At 44.1% G+C, this 22,058-nt stretch overlaps 2 protein-coding genes across 2 annotated transcripts in view; one reads left to right on the top strand and one right to left on the bottom strand.

The window, feature by feature from the left end:
- Positions 1-13,784, top strand: part of GNAZ (G protein subunit alpha z) — a 65,015-nt gene extending 51,231 nt beyond the window's left edge. The window contains exon 3 of the mRNA XM_083373855.1: positions 11,958-13,784. Coding sequence (XP_083229981.1) covers positions 11,958-12,302 — 345 coding nt within the window. The 3' untranslated portion in view covers positions 12,303-13,784. The remainder of the gene's footprint in view (positions 1-11,957) is intronic.
- RSPH14 (radial spoke head 14 homolog) overlaps positions 1-22,058 on the bottom strand; it is a gene marked incomplete at both ends in the record, with an annotated part of 86,862 nt that overhangs the window by 63,812 nt on the left and 992 nt on the right. Inside the window, 2 exons of the mRNA XM_083373859.1 lie at positions 20,015-20,133; positions 20,242-20,344. Of these exons, the coding sequence (XP_083229985.1) occupies positions 20,015-20,133; positions 20,242-20,344 (222 nt within the window). The remainder of the gene's footprint in view (positions 1-20,014; positions 20,134-20,241; positions 20,345-22,058) is intronic.

A 22,058-nucleotide genomic window follows, 5' to 3' on the forward strand; every position in this document is an offset into this window, starting at 1 on the left:
TTTTCTTGCCAGCTGCTTGGACTGCTTCCAGACAAGTTAGAAGCTTCCAGTGCAATTGCTAACGACCATCCAGACGTATGCTGTAATATGCTGATGTTGGTTAACAAAAAAGGGCGTGATAAAACACCCTATAACTAAGATGTTGGACTGGTTTGCATCACATGCTACAATGGCTGTTTCCCCCCCCCCAAAAAAAAGTTTTTATGCTCCAGAGAGAAACCCCCGAGGTAATCAAGAGCAATGATCCAGGTCCCCATGCAATTCCCACAGCTATTTAACCACCAAGGTTTCATTTCTGAAACACAGCAGCTGGTGATGAGGTTTCATAAGGCTCTTCTGAAAGGCTTTGTAGAAGTTAAGAGTAGACCATCTTTCCTACAGGATATAAACCCTACACAGGCTGTTTATAGAAGTCAGTAGCTAAAAAGCAACAGTAAATATAATACAAGCACCTTCTATAAAGACTCACAGACTTTACCTAATAGTCTCGTTGAAGGACAGGGGAAGGGGCATCTGCCACTGAGGCGCTCGACCTTGTTGTCTCCTTTCGACCCCTAATCCGGCGCAGATCCTGGTGGGCTCCATGGTTTTCTCTGGAGCTCCGGGAGATGGAGCGTCGGAGACGGGGTCTAGAGAGCTGTTGGAGATCCAGCTGGTCTGAACCTGACCGATTGCGATTAAGAACCTTTATAAGGTCTTATCTCGCTGCGATGAGGACGGCGAAGTCTAATTACTTCGCTGCCCTCATCACGTCCGCAGATAATCGCCCGGCTGCCCTGTTTCGGGTGACTCGCTCCCTCCTTCATCAGGAGGAGAGGGAGGAGCCCTTGCAGGGGCGGGCCGAGGAGTTTAGTCATCATCTGGCGGATAAAATCGCTCAGATTCAGGCCGGCTTGGACTCTGACTGGACAGAGTCTGACGTGGAGGAATCAAGCGGTCTTGAGAGTGTTACCTGGACTGAGTTCGATCCTGTGACACCCCCCCCCATGAGGTGGACAGGATCATGAGGAGGCTGTGCTCTACCACCTGTTTATTGGACCCGTGCCCCTCCTGGCTGGTTTATGCAGCCCGGGAGGAGACACGAGGCTGGTTCCAGGCAGTAATAGCTGCTTCTTTGAGAGAGGGTGTTTTCCCTGCCGCCTTGAAGGAGGCGGTGGTGCGGCCCCTCCTCAAGAAGCCTGCCCTGGACCCGGCTATTTTGAACAACTATCGTCTGGTCTCCAACCTTGTCGAGAGTGTGGTGGCACATCAGCTCCCTCTGTTCCTGGAGGAAGCAGATTATCTGGACCCCTACCAATCGGGTTTCGGGCACAGCACGAAGACAGCATTGGTCGCGCTGGTGAATGATCTCTGGCAGGCTCGGGACAGGGGTTGTTCCTCTGCCCTAGTCCTATTAGATCTCTCAGCGGCTTTTGATACCATCGACCATGGTATCCTACTGCGGCGTCTCAGGGGGTTGGGAGTGGGGGGCACTGTTTTACAGTGGTTTTCCTCCTACCTCCAGTACGCTGATGATACCCAACTTTTTCTTTCCACCCCGAACCAACCCAGTGATGCCCTCGCTGTGATGTCCCGTTGCCTGGAGGCGGTCCGGGTTTGGATGGGGAGAAACAGGCTTCGTCTCAATCCTGCCAAGACTGAGTGGCTGTGCATACCGGCATCTCGGACTGACCAGCTTTTTCCATCGTTAACAATGGGGGGTGAGGTGTTACCCCCCGTCGATAGGGCTTGCAACTTGGGCGTCCTCCTGGATTCACGGCTCAGTTTTGATGATCACATAGGAGCCGTGACCAGGGGCGCTTTTGCCCAGGTTCGCCTGGTGCGCCAGTTGCGGCCCTATTTGGACCGAGATGCCCTATGCACAGTCACTCATGCGCTCGTGACCTCCCGGTTAGACTACTGCAATGCTCTCTACATGGGGCTGCCCTTGAGGACCACTCAGAGGCTTCAACTGGTGCAGAATGCAGCCGCGCGAGTTGTTATGGGAGCTTTCCGATACTCCCATGTAACACCTCTTCTCCGCGAGCTGCATTGGCTTCCAGTTGCCCTCCGGGTGAGATTCAAGGTGCTGGTGATGACCTATAACGCCCTAAATGGCTTGGGTCCGGACTATCTAAGGAAACACCTGCTGCCGGCATCAACCTCCCATCATCCTGTGTGCTCCCACAGGGAGGGCCTTCTCAGGGTACCGCCGGTTAAGGAATGCCGACAGGTTATTCCCAGGGGCGTTCTCTGTGGCTGCGCCGGCCCTATGAAACCAACTACCCACGGAACTTAGCATGGCCCCCGACTTTTGTTCATTTCGCCGGGACCTGAAAACCTGGCTCTTCGAGCTGTCTGGCCCAGACTGAGGGGTTTTTAATTTTTAATTGGATTTTAGATTTTAATTTTTAGGGCTTAAATTTAATTAATTGTTTTAACTGATTTTAATTTTTGTATTTTATGTTTTAATTGCCTTGTAAACCGCCCTGAGCCCTACGGGAATAGGGCGGTATATTAAATAAATAAATAAATAAATAAATAAATAAATAAATAAATAAATAAATAAATAAATAAATAAATAAATTAAATAAATTAAATAAATAAATAAATAAATCTTTCCAGCACCCATTTTTGTGACTGCCTTACTGCATTCTAAGAGGACATTCATGTTGATTTAGGACAACCTGTAACTGACAATCTTTGTTCTGCTAGGGACCACTTTCAACAGAAAATGCACTGGGGACTCATTTTTAGCTTCTTCGTTATATTCAGCTATTTGAAAATCAGATTTTTCTGGAGTGCAGTGCATGTTGAAAAAAGGGCTTGTTCTTCCTTTTTCCAGCAGGCTGTGGCAGATTGTGTAAGCCTGTACAACCTCTTTGTCAGAATCCATTCATTTCTCACTATCTCCTCTGAGCTAACCCCAAATCTCATCTCCCCCTGGATTCTGCCATCCCAAGGGGGAGAGGGAACAGGCATGGAGCTTTATGGCTTTCACTTCCTCCCTTAAATGTAACCTTTGTTTATTCCGCCTGCTTGCTATCCATCACAATATAATCAATTGCTTTCTCACTAGGCATTCCTTCTCATCTTACGAGTAACTAAGAAAGGGGGTGTAAAAGGGAGGAATGAAACTCTCCGGAATCTGGTTTGTTTCTCCGAATGAAGTATGAGGGGGGTGGAAATGATCCTGCTGCAAACAGACTGTTATCTCTCCCATGATGGGCTTCCCACCTGGAGCTTGGCTGATCTGAAACTGACCGAATGAACTGTGGGGTGGTGGGGTTTGCTTGGGGACACTTTAAAAATCTTGATCTGTGAGGGGATTCCTCAGATCCTGTCTATTATGCCTGCTATCTCCTATTTCTTAGTAAAAGTTCCTGCTTGGAAAATCTTGTCTCGAAGAGTCCTTCTTTCTTAAGATGTGGGCTGAGGTGGGTTCTGACACTCTTGCAGCTTCTCTCGCGCAAAGAGAATTTTGTTAAGTCTTGTTCCTTTTGAGTCCAGATGAGGGTGATGAGTACCTGGGGCATAGCAGTCCATGAGTGTAGCAGTCTGAATGAGGCCTGCATGAGAACTAGAGAGCATGACTTCCTCCTCATAGAAAGCGTGAAGGTTTGTGATCCGTTTTCCCAGGGTATAATTGCTCGGAGGAGTTCTACAATGTTCATTTGTGTGAATGCGCATTTTTCTTGAATCCTCTTGTGAGGCTATGCTCTTTTGAGTAATTTGATGTCATTGTCAACCTTTAGTTAAAGTTTATTAATAACTATTGTTGAGAAGAACTCTTAATGCTGCCATTGGTCTTCTCTCCCAGAATTTGATCCAAGTGATGAGTTTCTGCTCTATTAAGCTGGTCCTTGCAAAGCATCATTGTGAAATTTTTCGTTCATGGAATTCCTTGAGGCCAACGGAATCATGGGTCGTTCCCCCCAGTTCCCAGGCTCGGCAGTGCAGAGGCAGGAGCTGGTCGTTGGAAGGGATTCTCAGAAATGGCTCTGCTGAGATGTCTTTGGGCTCCCCTGATCTGCACCACAGAGGTGATGGAACTGGAAAAAGAAGAACACGGGGGGGGGGGTTAAGGGGCTGGATCAGGGGTGGGCAACTGTGCCAACTTGACCTGTGGACTTGAACGCCCAGAATTCCTGAGCCAGCATGGAATTGAAGTCCACAACTCATAAAATTGGTATAGCTGCCCATCCCTGGGCTGGAGGGTCACTGAGGAGACTCCACCTTCAGCTTCCCGGGTGACTCTTGGCCAGCCACGGCCCAACCCTCTGCTGGGGAGGGAATAGGAAGGAGTACAGTGTGTGCCGAATAAACAATGGGCTGAAAATCTCACCCGTGAGATGTGCCAGGAACTGACTCTCCTCTGGATTTAGATACAGATGGCCTACAAAAATGAGACAAGAAAGTAACTTTCTAAAATTAGCAGGTCTGGGAGCTTAGAAGAGAGGTGTAGATGTTGGGATGTGATAAATGAGGATTGCTAGTTTAGCAGATTTGGGCATATCAAGAATACGGATTACTTTATTTTAATAATATTGAATAATTGTAATTTTTATTCCCTCAGCCAACTTATCTCCAAATTCTCTTAATAATTTAGTAGTATATCAATTTCTTTTGCAGAATTGAAGTTTATTTCTCTTTTGAATTTTGGTAGATGTCCTGGAGAGGACATTGCCCTTTCATTTCTGAATCTAACAGGTGCACCCAAATCTGGCTGTGTATCTTACTTTATATTGCAGTAGCACATAGCTGAGAACCAGTTTGGTCTTGTGCTGAAGGCTAGAAAGCGTAGGGTAGAAAACAGGTGACTGTGAGTTCTAGTCCTACCTTAGACATGAGGGCATCTAGATGAACTTGGGCCAATCACACTCTCTTAGCCCTAGGAAGGAGGCAATGGCAAACCACTCCCCCACCCCCCAAAAAATCCCAAGAAAACTGCAGGGACCTATCCAGAGGGTCTCTGAGAATCAGACACAATTGATTAGAATTTTTTTAAAAGCACCAAGGTAGTGTATGTGAAGTATATGCAGAACCGGGACAAGAAGAATGCAGCCATCCTTCTTCATCTGAGGGGTCCTTGGGGCTGTTTTCTTGCAGATGTTTCATTACCAGAACTAGGTAATGTCATCAGGGCTAGTTAGTTTGGGTAATGAAGCCTCTGCAAGAAAACAGCCAAGTTCAAAGCGCACCAAGGACCCATTTCAACCCTGAGTTACAAACATTCTCCTCTATTGGTACCTTCTTGATCGCACAGCATCAGCTATAGTGTCCCTCTGGCCCATGCGCAGGGTGAGAATGGGGGGCATGGCGCTGTGGTTCCCTTCCAGTGGGAAGCTTAGCCGGTCCAGAATGCGATGATGGCATGGCCAAATAGGGGCACACCTTGTCAGGCTCATGTTCTACTTTTGCTCTGGGAACTGCACTGACTTCTGGGGCAATTCAGAGTGCTGGTTGCCAACTATAAAGACCTTTGGGGCACGCAGCCTGGTTATCTGAAGGGTTATTTCATAGCATCGCTTGATCTGTGCAACCCGGCAGGGCTGGCGTGTACCAGGCCCCATCCATTCAGCTGATGGGACGGCAGAAGCAGCCTTTTCAGTCACGGCACAGAGAGGGAGGCTCGTTTCCAGTGAAAACTGCTTAGGGTTGTTTAACATTGGATGAATCTATAAATTTCATGAATAAGTACGTATATGTTTAAGAATATTAGCTTCCTTGATGTGGTCCTGTGTTTTTGAAAAATTGTTTTATAGAAAGAACAAATTGTCAAATTAGGAAGGCAGAAAAACTCCCCAACAATTATGTTTGCTGCCGTCATAAGATTTTTCTGTCTAAATCTTTTTTCTTTCTCATAAGATGTGGCCAGGAAGGCGTTCTAGTGATTGTGATCTGCATGAAGCGCGGGGTGGCAAAGCGCTGCCCCTGGGCTGTTGTCTTTTCATCCTTTGCTCCACTTCAGCCCTCTCTTCCTTTCCGCTAAATCTCTTTCAACAGACTTGGCCTTCAGGGAATGTGGCTGGGGAACGTTTGGGCCAGTGGGGCAAAGAGGCACAGTTGTTAAGGACTGCAATGTGCCCTCCCCCCGAAAAAACCCATGGTATTTGGAATACGAGCCAAGAAGTTTGGAAGATTTTGAATTATTTTATATGAATTTTCCTGGAAGCACCATTCATTTGCTGCTTTTTCACAATGCTTAAGGGCCCTTTAATTTGACAGGTCAAATATTAAATCCTGCCGAGATGCTCTGTAAGTGGGGGAGATCTAGAGATTCCAGAAAAAGCAAATTTGGGGGCTCCTCCCTCGAACCGTTGCACACATCCTACAATTCTTTTCATGCCTGGAGCCAGCATTAGGCTACCGATGAACCACAGCGTGGCTTGCAAGCAGACAAGCAAAATACTGAGGAAAGTGGAATGATACAGACAGCACCGATTGTGACTTTACAGATTCAGCAAATAAAAAGAAAGTGTTGCTAGAAAAAGGGAGGGGGTCAGGACCCGCTGCTGTCTGATTCTGCATGGAGAGTGAGGCAGATCTGTGGAGTTGCTTTTGACGTAAGGTTATGCAATTCATGGGGAGATGGACGGCATAACATTTTAATAAATAAGTGCACTTTATTAAAGATGGGGAAATAAATCAGGATACAATAGAGAGTGAGGAAGATGATTTGGATTACCCAGGCAAAGGGAGCTGAAACTTTTTTTAAGCCTTGGGAAACGAGGTAAGATTGGGAAGTGGATTCTCTGGGATGAAGGAGAGGGGTGAGGAAAGGCAGCCTAGTCAGGCTTGCCCAATTTCCTGACGGGAGCCCGGCTCAGTCGGGGCTGGCCTACCAGGTGTGATTGGCAGGTAATAAGGGAAATAGCATTTTTTTTTGTTTTCTCCCTGCTGTGCTGAGCTTAAAAAGAGAACAACAAAAAACTAGGGAAAAATAACTGATAAAGGAGCAATAAGATCATGTAAGAAAATGAGATAAAATGTTTGACAAAGTGCTCAGTGCATTTCAGAGTGTATGTGTTGCATTTTTAATCCATTTCTTTCTGAGAAGCAATGTGTACCACGCTATAAAAAAATGGAAATTTGCCCAAATACATTGCACATTTTTAACATTCTGTTTCATGTCTCTTAAGAAATTTCTTTCTTTATTGCTAAATTTTAAAAGAATTACCTGCAAGGCTTCTAGAGCAAAAGAGTTAGTTTTGCTTCGCCGTTACCATGCAGTGTATTCAGTAAACAGTAAGATTTTCGGAGACGGAATGAACCTATTTGGATTCTTGAGCTGGATGTTAACATTCCTGTTTTTAAATTTTGCCCAGATCAGTATTTCTCAATCTTGGCAACTTGAAGATATCTGGACTTCATTTCCCAGAATTCCCCAGCCAGCTGAGCCAAGTTGCCAAGACTGAGAAACAATGGCCTAGATAAAGCACTGCAAAATATTGTGCTACTTCTATTAAACTGCAGAGTCCAGAATTAGCCACGGCCATCAAGTTGCTGCTCGGTACAGGAATCCAAATTAAAGCAACCATTTTCCTGGTCCAGCCAGAAACAAGCTTGCTGGGTAAAGATGTTAAATTAAAAGAAAAGCAGTGACACAATTTTCTGTGAGTTTGGGATATTAGATATCCTTCCAGTTCATCTGATGAACGTTCAGGTTGCAGCAAGCTGCTGTAGCAAGAATTTCAAATCAGAGGTGCTAAATATATCCAGGTTTTCACAATTGTTTCCTTCTCATACATGTGAGAGAAAATTAAAATTCACAGTAACATCAGGTGAATCAGAAACGGTTCCTTTTCTGAGGTGTTAATACTCTGAGAAGATGACAAGCCTGCTAAGGGAGGGAGGATGGGGGGGGGGGAAGAAAGATGCTTACATGGGAGACAAAGTCCAAGTGGGTTGTGGCAAAATCACACATTCCTTCACCACACAGGGCTGCCTCCTCCTTGGAATCTTCCCAAGAATTAGTTTAAATTAAAAATGGGCAGATCTCATCTTGAGAAGAGCATTCTTGACTTTGCAGAAATTGCAAGAATATGAAACGGCTGCAGTTGTATGCATTTTTGAGTTTGGGTTATTCATTCAAATTAGGGTAATCCTTCTATCCTTGTATATAACTATATCCAAATTAGAATACTGAACCAAAATAAAAAGAAAATGCTGATGAAATTTTTTAGCAATTGCAGTAAGGCAAAGTGTATACCAGAAACAAAACAAGGGTTGGTTATGATTGTAAAGAGATCAGTCATTAGGCAGCTTTTGAGCACATGATGGTAACTACCCAAATTCAGCATGGATTTATCAAGATCAAATCTAGTCATCCCATCCCAGGTTTTGATCAGGTAATGTCTCAATGGATTATGGAAATGTTGTAGACACAACATATCTCTTTTTCAGCAAAGTACCCCATGGGGTACTAGCCTTTTAGTTAAGTGTGAGTTGGAGGGTATGACCATTGAATGATTTCTCATCAACAGGAAGAGATATTGTGTGGAACACTAAAATATTTTATTAGAGAAGAAGTGGAAGGAATATTAATCGAATCTTCCAATGAAGAACTAATAGTCCAATGGGTAGTTTCTCCATTGTCTCCCTGTCCTATTCTTCTTTTTTAAGGGTTGTGGGCAGAGCTTCAGTAAAATGTCTAATACATTTTAGGTGTTTTATTATTCTATTCTGTTTTGAATTACCCATTTGGGGGAGGGAGGAAAATATTGTATTTGGCAGCCCCTGAACTTCTAAAGGGTCTCAAGCTGAGCAGACTAGTATGCAGACTGTCCCTTTGGAAAAGAGGTCAAAAGAATTGGGAATGCCAAGGGAGAAAAATGGCAGACAGTGGTACATCAAAGTCAGCTCCAGTTTCCTTCCTTCCTTCCTTCCTTCCTTCCTTCCTTCCTTCCTCCCTCCCTCCCTCCCTCCCTCCCTCCCAGATCTGTATGATAGATGGCAGTCCTTCTGAATAGAAAGCAGCCTTGTATACATAAAAGATGAGAGCCATGTAGAAATCATGAGGATCCGACTGAAACCAAACTCAGCAGTTCTTCGGGAGGTGGCAAGCCCTGAGTTCAGACACCAGCAGCATCTTTTGGCCAGATTCAGTTGAGCCAAGAGGATAACAGCGTCCTTATGTGAAAATTGCTTGTGGACAGGCAGTTGTCTAAAATGGTCATTCCAGCAATTTGTAAGGTCCTGCCTCTTCTATTTTCGCAGGAAAGCTTGACTCTTGAAACAAGTGTTATTTCTCTCTTTTACTGAAAGTGATTGCAGAGAAGCCAGGCGGAATCTGAAGTTCCCGCATGATTCGTTAAGCTAATTCCCCCGTGTTCAAACCCTACCCCAATGCCCCAGTCCATCAGGAGCCAATCCGCTGGCGTGAAGCTGTTGTGAGAACTCCAAAATCAGAAGGTGATAACATCATTCCCGGGCATCGCGATCTTGGTAACAGGCGGGAGCTGGCCGGAAAGGAGTCCATCCAGATGGCCCTTATGGCCCAGTCCCACCCCACTAATTCCCAGAGATACATGAAAGCAAAAGCATCAACGACTTCAATCCCAAGTGATCTTTCCCCTCAGAGTGGCAGCGTTCCAAAAGGGACCTGACACAATTGTTCCGATAAAATTCATAAAGGTTTACATGACTCATTCTAGCTTTTATTTCTAAAACTAAATGAAACTCAGTCTTTCGTTATCATTGCATCTGTTTATTGTATAAATGTTTGGAAGTGGCCAGTTGAGGGCAAACGAGAACAGGTTCCATTATTACATACATTTGGTTACAGCCTGTCTTCTGTTCCTAGCTTACAGAGCAATCCTTTTCAGACCTGGGTCAGAATTTTAGGATCTATAATTAAGGACCAACTTATCTTTTTTTCTTATACTATTTATTTGGTTGGTTGTGTAGTGCACGTGGTGATCCATTATAGTAACACTGAATCACACAAAAAGGTCTCTTAACTACCTATTGAAGATGCGTATCTAAACTGGTGTCTTTGAATAAAAAAGAAATAATAATTTTACTAATTTTACTAATCTTAGTTAGCAATTAAAGAAGGAAAAGTTTAATTCACAGCTAAAGCCCTGAAGCTGTTAATACAGAGGAATTCTTGAGTCTGTCATTTGTACCTCTGTTACTGTCTGGTTTGGCATAGCATTGAAACAGGACAGCTACAGAATCCAATGGATAGTTAAGACTGCAGAAAGAACAATTGCAACCAACCTTCCATCCATAGATGACCTATATATTGTAAGGGTCAGGAGGGCTGAGAAATATCTACAGATATAAGCTGTTTCAACTCCTCCCCTTGGGATGTTCTGTAGGGCATTGCATGCCAAAATAATTAGACACAGGGCCAATTTTTCCCCCCTCATGCCATCATTCTGTTGTATTCCTAATTCTCACAGTATTGTCTTATGTCAATATACATTTACCCACGCTGTATGTCTGCAGTATTATTATCCTTCTCATCTTGTCTACTATCCAACTCTTATTGATACAGGTAGAGATCTAAGGCTGGGGGACGCTTCTCCAGCCCAATTGGGCCACAGGGGGCTGTGGAAGCGTTCCCCGGCCTCAAATCCAGGCGGCAGCAGCCTGGAAAAGGCCTCTGGAGCCTGGATCAAGCTGCAGTGGGGCGCAGAAGCTTCCAAGGGCCCGATCCAAGCCTTGGAGGGATTTTCCTAGCCATTTGTGCCAGGAAAAAACTCCGTTCCTGGTGCAAACGGCTAGGAAAATGCCTCCAAGGCTTGGATCAGGCCCTTGGAAGCTCTGTTCTGAGCGGCAGCAGCTTGGAGCAGTCCTCTGAGGGCTGGATCCAACCTCCAGAGGCATGCAGAAGCCTCCCTGGCCTCCATTCCAGGCCGTTTGGATGAGGGCTCCAAGGCTCCAGGGATAACGGGGTCACTTTCTCCCTCAGCGCAGCAAGCTCCGGCGGGCTGGACGTGGGTGCGAGGGGCCTGGCCCTCTCCCTCAGTTGAAAGCTTCAGGCTTTCTGTCAGGCAAAAAGGAGTTGTGGGCAGAAGCATCTTTCGCATGGAGAATGAACGTTTCTGAGGTCCGTGAGGTCTGTTCTATCCTATCCTGTCCTGTCCTGTCCTGTCCTATCCTATCCCATTCCATTCCATTCCATTCCATCCCATCCCCATTCTGACAGAAAACCATCTTCAACAATGTCCAGTGATCTGAATATGTTCAGTGCAAGTTTTCTTTTCAGGAAAGCACTACTCCCAAACGCTTTATTAATTCTGGCCCATCTTAATCTCTCAGTGGCTTTTGATGCCATCAGTCATGGAGTCCTTCTGGATCAGTGAGGCAGCCATATAAACTGAGCTACATTGTTAACATGTAAAAGCTGTTAGAAAAGTAGAGAGCAACATATGGTTTATTGTGAGGAATGAATGACTGCAAGAGAAGCAAAATGTCTGTTTATAAGACTTGCTTCTGCCACAGTGTATAAGCGCAAGAGTTGGGTATATCAGGAGAAACAAAAATGTATTGGATGGGATGCTTAAGTGTGTATTGTTTAAACAAGAGGTAAGCTGAATGGGCGGAATATGAGGATGGATTGAATTTTAATCTGAACGACCAGTGTGAAAGAAGCGTTTTGAAACAGGGTGCAAAGAGAACAAAATGAGGATTGACTTACAAGCATATATGAATGGAGGGTACCTGGGTTGAAAGGAATGGAAATGGAGGTTGGATTGGATGGAAGTTGTGAGAAATTTGAAAATGAAAAGAGGAGGAGTTAAAATAAGCCATATATGGAAATGCTGAAAGCAAGAATGATTAGAAAAAGGCACAGAGGGATAATGATATTGGATTAAACTAAACTTTGTCACATGTTTTACTCTTATTCTTAATTCCTCCCTTTAATTTCTTCCGATGCTAACTCTTTGCTCCAGAACGCTGATGACAAAGCATGTTATGTTCCCGGTACCTGATGTTCTTGCTGACACTTGCATCTTTTTCCACAGAGTCGGATGGCCGAGAGCCTTCGCCTTTTTGACTCCATTTGCAACAACAACTGGTTTATCAACACCTCCCTCATCCTTTTCCTGAATAAGAAGGATCTTCTGGCAGAGAAAATTCGCCGAATCCCACTAACGGTTTGTTTTCCTGAGTACAAGGGCCAAAATACGTACGAAGAGGCGGCCGTCTATATCCAGCGCCAATTTGAGGACTTGAATCGCAACAAGGAGACCAAGGAGATTTATTCACATTTCACTTGTGCTACTGACACCAGTAATATCCAATTTGTGTTTGATGCGGTGACAGACGTCATCATTCAGAACAACCTAAAATATATTGGCCTTTGCTAAGGATCCTCTGAGGAAATGAGCCTGGCTTCGTGTGGCGATGCAAAATAGGCAAATCCCTCCATTCACAGAGGGAAAAAACAGGGCACACTTGGAAGATCCAGTTAGGGAGGGGAGACTTTGCCTGGCGCACATTCGCAGATCCCTTCAGCTGCCTCCATGTTTTCACAAAAAGAAACGGCGGCATGCCTCCCTGCAAATGGTGAGGTTTTGAACCGAACTGAAAAGTTTTCACCGTCCCGGCCTCATGGGCTCATTCTGCGTCCTTTCCTTTCCTGCGGTGGCAGATTATTCTCTTTCCTGTCCTAGAAACCAGCTTCCTGTTGGGAAGAAGGCAGAGCCAGCATGCGGGACGCAGGATGTGTCAGGAGCCCCTTGCCAGAACAGCCTTTCTTTGCCTCCACCCTGGGACCCAGCCTGGTGATCTCGCCCCCCCCAAGCACCCCCCCCAGTCACATTCCTTGCAGCACATGCTAAGCAGATCCCAGGTACACACATTGTCTTTATGTAACTGTGTGTCACAAAATATTCCGCCTGCGGAAGGACCTGATGTGGGGGAACGGTTTGGGAGGGCTCACCTGAGTCATTCAGATTTTCAGATTGTGCAGCACGAAGTGAGAAATGAGTAGAATTACTAAACTGAAGACCAGGCTAAGTTGTGGTCACTATTCTACCAGGGAGGAATTTTATAGGTTGAAAGTTTTTCTTTTCAATCCTTTTTTGCCAAATAATTGTGTCATTTCACACAATCTCTAAAATGAGTGGTTGATTTTTTTCTTTTTGAACGCAGGTATATGGATTCTTTCTAAGTTATTGTTTTGTGTCTAGATTCTGTGTGTGCCAATGGATAGACTTACTCCTTTGCTTCACAAAAATTCTGAGAAGTACGGCAGCATTTGCAACGGCCTTTCAAAACACAGGAGCCAATGAAACTGTATAATAGAGCCTTTTAAGTCTTTTTTGGTGTTTATTTTTAAAATGTGTTGTAATTATTAGGTGAACAGATGAGTGATATGAACAATATTTAAATGTCTTGATATTTAAATTTTTAAAACTTAGTGGAATTAAAGAAATGGAAGTGATGCATTTTTCAGTTCTCTGTCATTGTGTTAAAATAATGCTGAATGGCCTCTTCCTCTGGCAAACACATACTTAAGTGGGCCAGAGAAACTGTTGTGTCTTTACTGAAAAACCTCACCTGGGGCATGTGGCCAGTGGTCACAAAGCTCATTCCCCCCCACCTCCCACATAAGTGTTCTTTCCAATTCCAGTGCAAGCTAAATGTGTAAATATGTATTCAAGAATTGTAAAGCACATCCATGCACTCATAGTTTCTCTCTCTCTCTATCTCTCTCTCTCTCACAAACACACACACACACACAATCACACTCGCCTTCCTTCCCCTCCCTCTGTTTCCCAATTGTATGAACATTAGTGGGAATTCACAGCCAAGGGCTTTAAGAAAAATTTAGCAGAAATAATGTTACAGGCTGTCCACTTTAAGAAAATAAATTCTCTGAATGGTCCTAACTGGTTTGTGGTGTGCTCACTGTTGCTCTGAAGCTTCGTGGTTTCGCACAGGTGGGTTTTGTGGGTATTCCACTTCAGTCAAAGCCAGTCGGAGAGCAGCTGGTCCCGCTCTGAGGAGACACGTGGGAGAAGCAGCCCCATTTGGAGGCAGAGCCTGAGGCCCAGGACGTGGCTCTTGCAGGGTGGGGGTGGGGGGGACTCCATGGCCAGCCCTGCTTGGCCATAATGGCCCTTCAAAGAAAGAGCTGCGATGTCTGGATTTCTGAGAAGAGAACTTCAGAGACTGCCGGGGCTTTGGGATGAGATGGGTAAAATTCCCTCAGGGGCTGCTTTAATCTCTCTTGTTAATTCACCACTTTGCACGTTTATCTTCAGTGATGTTATGGCTTAGATTTCCTTTTTTCTTGTTTGCTTTTGTTATATGTGACCCAGAGTTTCACAGCTTCCTTTGGGCGCCCAAACAGATGCTTTAAATAAATAAATAAGGTGTGGATAAAATTGGAAAAAAATGTCTTCCAATCAGATTCCATGGTGTATAACATTAGTGGGGCTGGTACCTGAACTTGCAGGTCCCAGCACAGATTTAGAGAGGGAAAAGATTCCCTTTTGGATCCGTTCCCCAGGATGGGAGGCAGGAAGAACTAAGCTAAGAGCAGGAAGCTCCTTCAGTTGGAAAGGTGGCCCGCCTGCAAGGGGTGGGATTTGCCTCAGAGGTAAATTTGGGAGTGAAGTTTCTGAGACAGAAACTGTTTTTATATAGAATGTTTAAACCTATTCTACAAGTTGCAGCAAATTCTAGGCTAGCTCCACAAAACTAGAAGATGTTAACCATAAGTATTCCATAAATATACATCATAATACTCTTCTTTCTATAATCTATCTTGTCTAATCATCAAAGCCATAAATCGTACATTCTTTTTTTCATTTCTACATAAAAAAATCCGTAAGAAATTTCCAGTCACCAATACTGTAAATTTCTCTAATCAAAGAAGTTACCGGTAGTTTATTCATTCCCACTGGCCTTTCTACCTTAATTGCTTTTTACAATGATTGCAGAATTAACACCAGAGCCCTTCCCTTAAAAAATACAATAATTCTAAATGTAGCAGAATTTCAAGTTACCCTTTGTATTTAAACGTATAGGAGTATGGACATTTGGCATATAAATTACTCTTTTTTCTTCTGCTTTTATTGCATGCATTATGATGTTGCAATTCACAACCCAGATAAGTGACAGTGATAAGTTTTTTAAAAATTCTCTGGAGTTTAGAGTTTAAATTTTATTTAAAAATTGTCCAATTCTCTAGATTAAAAATCCTTAATTAACTGCACCCTATAGTTTTCTTGAATAGATTAGGCTGTTCTAGTATCAGTGCACTAAATCAGCAAAAAATAGGATTTGACATCTGAAACAACAGCTTGCAAAATGCAACATAACGGAAGCGGTGCGGTTGCCCAGAATGAAACTAATCCAGGAAATAGCACCTGTTCTAGCAGCTGGGGCGGATTTGTGATTTTACTCTCTAGTTTTAAAAGGTGTTATGGAAAAAATGCTAAAAGAGCTTTTGGTGATCCATCACCCTGAACTAGGGAAAATTAGAGATGGGATTTTAGAATAGATTAATCTCTTGGCTGTAAAGCAGCCCAAGCAATATGGTGCTCACCAACATCCTTCTGTCCTTGCTCCATCCGAGTCCTTTAAAAAACAACAAACTGTTGTTGTTTTTTGAAGAAAGAAACAAAGCACCACCCTCGAGCATCATCTTTACAAGGATGTCTTTGAAGGAACAGCCCCACGCAGCCTCCATAACCATTGGAACAACTGAAGTGACTCTGCAGATTTTCTTTGCAAGCCCTCCCTCTCCCCCAATTAGAAAAGGTAAAAGGTAAAAAAAAAAGGTAAAAGGCTGTGGGGGAAATTCTACCAGCTGCTCTTTTAACAGACAGATGTTTCGCTGAGTAGCCAAGCTCACCCAAGTAGCCATTTTGGGAACAGGGCCTCTTCCTGCAGCAGCTGGTTTTGTGAAGAGCATCTACAAGGTACTGGATTTTTTAAAATAGTCCAGAATAAAGCAGGCTGCCTTTTAGGCCCCCAGGCAGAGCAGAAGAGTGTATAGGGAGTCCCTGAACTTACAACTGGTTGTTCTAGCATGTAGCTAAACCAGCATTACTCACTCTGGCACATATTTATTTATTTTTATTTTATTAGATTTATATACCCTAACCCTTTCCCGAAGGACTCATGGCGGTTTACAGGGTATTTAAAACAAGAAATACGAAAGTGAAAAACAATTAAAAAAATTACATCAATCCCTGAAATATAGTAAAAACCCCAATTAAAATTAAAATTAAAATTAAAATTAAAATTCTCAGCCTGGGGCAGAAAGCTCGAAGAGCCAGGTCTTCAGGTCCCGGCGGAATGAACGGAGGTCGGGGGCAGTCCTCAGCTCCACGGGCAGCTGGTTCCAGAGGGCAGGCGCACCCACTGAGAAGGCTCTCCCCCTGGGTGTTATCCGCCGGCAATCTTTTACCGGCGGCACCCTGAGCAGACCCTCCCTGTGGGAGCGCACTGGACGAAGGGAACTTGATGCTGGCAGCAGGTGTTCCCTCAGATATCCCAGACCCAAGCCATTTAGGGCTTTATAGGTCATCACCAGCACCTTGAATCTCATCCGGAGGGCAACCGGGAGCCAATGCAGCTTGCAGAGCAGAGGTGTTACATGGGAGTATCGGAAAACCCCCATCACAACTCACGCGGCCACATTCTGCACCAGCTGAAGCCTCCAAGTGGTCCTCAAGGGCAGCCCCATGTAGAGAGCGTTGCAGTAGTCTAAACGGGAGGTCACGAGCGCATGAGTGACTGTGCGTAGGGCATCTTGGTCCAGGTAGGGTCGCAACTGGCGCACCAGGCGAACCTGGGCAAAAGCTCCCCTGGTCACGGTTCCCATATGGTCTTCAAAATTGAGCCGGGAGTCAAGGAGGACGCCCAAGTTGCCAGCCCTATCAACGGGGGGTAACACCTCACCCCCCATCGTTAAAGGTGGAATGGTCTGGTTGATCCGAGATGCCGGTATGCACAGCCACTCAGTCTTGGCGGGATTGAGTCGAAGCCTGTTTCTCCCCATCCAAACCCGGACCGCCTCCAGGCAATGGGACATCACGTTGAGGGCACCACTGGGTTGGTTCGGGGTGGAAAGAAAAAGCTGGGTATCATCAGCGTACTGATGATACCCCACCCCGAAATCACAAATGAGCTCACCCAGCGGCTTCATATAGATGTTGAACAAGAGGGGAGAGAGGACTGACCCCTGAGGGACTCCACAAACGAGAGGCCTCGGGGCGGACCTCTGCCCTCCCGTCAACACTGACTGTGAGCGGCCCAGGAGGTAGGAGAACAACCGTAAAACGGTGCCTCCCACTCCCAACCCCCTGAGACGCCGCAGTAGGATACCATGGTCGATGGTATCAAAAGCCGCTGAGAAATCTAATAGGACTAGGACAGAGGAACAACCCCTGTCCCAAGCCCACCAGAGATCATTCACCAGCGCGACCAATGCCGTCTCCGTGCTGTGCCTGGGTCTGAAACCCGATTGGTATGGGTCCAGATAATCAGTTTCCTCCAGGAACAGAGGAAGCTGATGCGCCACCACACTCTCAACAACCTTCGCCAAAAAGCGAAGGTTGGAGACTGGACGATAATTATTTAAAACAGTCAGGTCCAGGACAGGCTTTTTGAGGAGGGGTCTCACCACCGCCTCCTTCAAGGCGGCAGGGAAGACACCCTCCTTCAAAGAAGCAGTTATTACTGCCTGGAACCAGCCTCGTGTCTCCTCCCGGGCCACGTAAACCAGCCAGGAGGGGCACGGATCCAACAAACAGGTGGTGGAGCTCAGCCTCCCCATGATAGGTTTATTATTATTATTGATAGGTATGTGAAATTTGATCATAAATGAGTGCATTGATTAGAAAATGTTTTTTGTTATTATTATCATACAGAAAGTCTTCGACCTACCACCATTTGTTCAGCAACTGTTCAAAGTTTTGACAACCCTGACTTGTGAGTGGCCCTGGGAGTTCTGGCCTGGCTGTGGTCTGCGATGCAAGTGCCCAGTGCCCAGTGCCCAGCTGGTGATGATGTTGTGGCATCCCATGGTCATGTGACCACGATGGCTGGCATTACCTGCCAGTTTCTCAGAAGCAAAGTCAATGGGGAAATAAGTAGGCAGCTGGAAGTTGCGGTCACGTGAGGTCTTTGCTTAACAACCTGTGCAGTCCTTGCTTTATGGGACTGTTGGAACTGCTGTCACTATCTGGCGTGGTCAAGTGATGTCACACCTTATGACTGTGTTGTTTAGCAGTGGTGATTCAATCTCAATTGCCTTTGTAAGCTAAGGACTATATTTGTGAATGGTCACTAACTGAGGCATCACTAAACAAGGAGTTGGTATGTAACATGCTGTATCCAAACAAACCATATGGTAGCATAGTATGATGGCCTGATTCAAACAGCTTGCTAAGACAAAGTTCCCACAACTGAGTGAGCTATTGAATACCCAACCATATTTTAACTTAGTCAACCATGTTGTCCTACCAAAGACAATAGGTCCTTTCCAAGTCTCATTAAATTGCAAACAAACGAAACGTAAGCTCACTGCTATATATCTTGCTGTAGAAATGAACAAATAGGATTGTCAAGCTAGAGGAAAGCTACTGTGTACCAGAAAAGAAGTTGAAATGAAGAATAAGGTACTACTTGGTGACCGCAGTCAGTAGGACACAAGGTGCGCTGAAATGGCAACTCTCAGAATTCTTAGTCAACTTGGCCATCCTGGCTAAGAGTTACAATTTCAACACATCAGGAGATGCTGGGCTGGAAAAGGCTGCTATAAAACTACTAAGGAAAGAACTGAGTCATTCACTAGTTCCAGCATTCAGCCTGAAAATGATTTAGCTCTTCTGCTCAACAAGACCTAGCAGGAGTTGCGCATTCCAGTCTGATCAGCCTGCCTGATTCATTGTCCAAGGGCCAGGAAAAACTGGGATCCAAGCCTTTCCTCTGGTAGCCTGGCCAGACATGCAAATAACCTAAGCACCCATTTGCTTCTAAACATATTCTATACTTAGCGATTATCTTCATGCCTCAAGCTAACCACAAGTTTTGTTTAACCACAGGATAAATCAAAATTAGCTGATTCACACCACACACACTACCTAAAGCCAAGAAACCACATTAAACACTACTATGATTTGTGTCCCCAGACAGAACGTGGACCTGCACATGCTGCTGCCTGACAAGACTGCATTTTCAACAGGGCCAGAGTTGTTGTTATTCCTTCAGACTTGCTTTCCATTCTGCAGCCTCCCTTCTTTTTGCCTGGCATCTTTGCCCATTCAGCTTCGCAAGCGTGGAGTACAACCGGCATTTAATTAGTTCCAGACACCTCAAGCAAGGAAGTCAGGCTACAAGCTTCAAAGGAGACAGATTCAGAAGGTTTTGTGGGAAGTTTTACATCAAAATATATTTTATTCCTTATAGCGTCTTCATCTTCCCTTAAACATTAACAGAATCCACAGTGGACTGAGAATCAGTGTCTCTGCTAGATAATTGACCGTCTAGCTCTAGCTGAAACTAAGTGAATCAAGTAAAAATAACAAACGGAAGAAAATGTTTTGCTCAAACTTCGTTAAACCCCCAAATAAATTACCCAGACCTAATCCGTGTATCATAGAAGGTGAGTAAGCCCAGAGTTAATTGAAACAGTCTCCCAGTGGAATTGCATGTTCACAAGAATAAAGACAAACCCACGCCCCTCAAGCGTTACCCTAGAATCAGCATGTACACACTTCCACACCCAGGACAAGCTGCCCTATGAAACAACCCCACTGCACCCCATTTTCTCTGCAGCTGCCCCCATAGGCAAACCTTTTTGCTTTGGGGAATAAATAATTCTCCTTTCCTCACAGCTGTCTGGATTTCATTTTTATTTATTCTTGCACAATCCTGGCTCAAGTTGGAGCCCGAAATTATTCTTCTCACAGTTTCTGTGCAAGGGTACTGACATGGCATCAGTGTAAATATTTGAGGCCATCACACACGCTTGCACACATATAAAATACAACTTGAAAGACCCAAAGCTTTCAAGAGATTAAAGATTGTTAGGTTTTTGTATAATAATTAATCTGACCTGTAGGTGTTTCTGATAGTAGTTTCAGTGCATAATGCATGTTCCACCGACAGATATCAACAGGATCATTCAAAAGCTGTGCCAGTGCTGGGATGACTCCATGTTCTACAAAATTCGTCCTAAAATTTGGAGCACCATAAATTCATCTTTCCAGAATTTTGAAAATGTAATGTAGAATAACTTTAATTTCCCCTGCTCTTTAAACTGCATTTTTACAAAATACCTACCTGCCAATGCTGTGTGTCGCCATTATGTATAGGACCTCTGTAGTTTTTTGTCGCACAGTTTTATCTTCATCGAGAAGCAGCTTTTTCAAGTTGTCTAGAAAACCTGAAAGGAAGAATTGCATTTATTTATTCCATTTATACCTGCCTTTCAACAAAAGAAAAATTGAGAAAATGAAGAATATAAAGAGGCAATGCAAAGGCAGAATTAAAAACAAATACTAAGCATTATAAAAGTGCAAGAGGATTTCTTAGAGGAAAGGATTACAAAAGAGAGCGCCCGATAATGGCAGAGAGATAAAGTAGATCCTCTGTTACCTTCTGACCAGGCATATATACAACCATTTGTTCAGCACTTGTTCAAAGATAACAATGCCAGTAAAAAAAGTGACTTATGACTGGTCCTCTCACATATGACCAACACAGCATCCCCACAATTATGTGATCAAAATGTAGCGCTTGGCAACAGGCGTATATTTATTATGGTTGCAGCGTCCCAGGGTCATGTGATTACCATTTATAGCCTTCCCAGCCAGCTTCTGACAAGCAAAGTCAGATTTGCTTAATGACCATGTGATTCACTTTACAACGGCAGTGATTTGCTTAACAAAAGGTCACAAAAACAGGTATGACCAGCTTGCTTAGCAGGAGACATTCTGGCCCCAGTGGGGGTGTGTGTGTCAAAAGTTAAGGACGGTCTGTGTGTGGATCAGGAATCCTGCCAGTACATCATGCCTGAACTTTGACATAAGAAGTTGAAAAGGGGATCATGTCCCTAGGGAGACAGCAAAATGCAAGTGTCATAAGGTCCAGCTGCATTCTAAATGCAAATTGATAAAACAAGAAAAATCAAATGAAATTAGAATTTATATGAAAAGGGGACAAAACTTCAACCACACTGCCACATTCTGCTGTGCCCACCCACCCCATTCTCCTTACATCCTTATGTTAATGACAGAACTTTTTCAAGGCCAGATAAATCAGTCAAATAAATTATAACATGCAATTAGTTTATACAGCTTGTTTTTATTTCCAGTATAGGAAATAAAGAATAGGATTGAGCAAAGCCAAATACTATATGAATTTTCATATCAAACTGTATTATAAAATTAGCTTTTTCCTTTATGTGGGAATTCATAATTATTAATGGTTATTTATAATTTAACTTAAAACTTTTAAATTCAGTTTTAAGTTTAAATATTTTTATTTCTCTTGTGCTGTTACAAGTACATGTTTTCTGGGGGGGTTTTAAAATGTGTTTCTACATAAGAGAATAAAATGTGAACTTAGAAAATATATATATTATTTATTTATTATTTATTTATTTATTATTTTGATTTATGAATCTGCCCATCTCAAATTCATAACTCTGGACAGCTAACAATATTTTACAAACAGATTAAGGCATAAAGAACAAGCAGTGACAACACACATGTAACTGCAGCTGGCTACTGGGAAGGTGCCATGCAAACCTGACCCAGAGGTGAGAGGGAGAGGGGGACAGAGAGAACAGAGGCTGGAAAGTAGCACAACTGCGAAAGTATAAAGAATGTGGTGGCTCTCAGTAATGAGCACAAAATATAGGAAGGCGTGGATCAAGTTCTGTGACTCAAGGAATCTGTGCCAATGCAACAAGTATGGAGAAAAATAAGAAGTCTTCATGCAGGAAATGAATCTCGGGCATGACTCTCCCTAGGGTCTTAAATAGGTCAAAGTACAGGAAGTGGTAAGGTGCTTTCAGACTTGCAAGACTCTGTGACTGTTGCTTTCCGAATCTGGTCCACCTCAGAGCCTACTTCGCCTGATCCACTGACTGCCGA

The sequence above is a fragment of the Vipera ursinii genome (genome assembly GCF_947247035.1).
Source record: "Vipera ursinii genome assembly, chromosome: 14".
In the NCBI taxonomy this organism is placed as follows: domain Eukaryota; kingdom Metazoa; phylum Chordata; class Lepidosauria; order Squamata; family Viperidae; genus Vipera; species Vipera ursinii.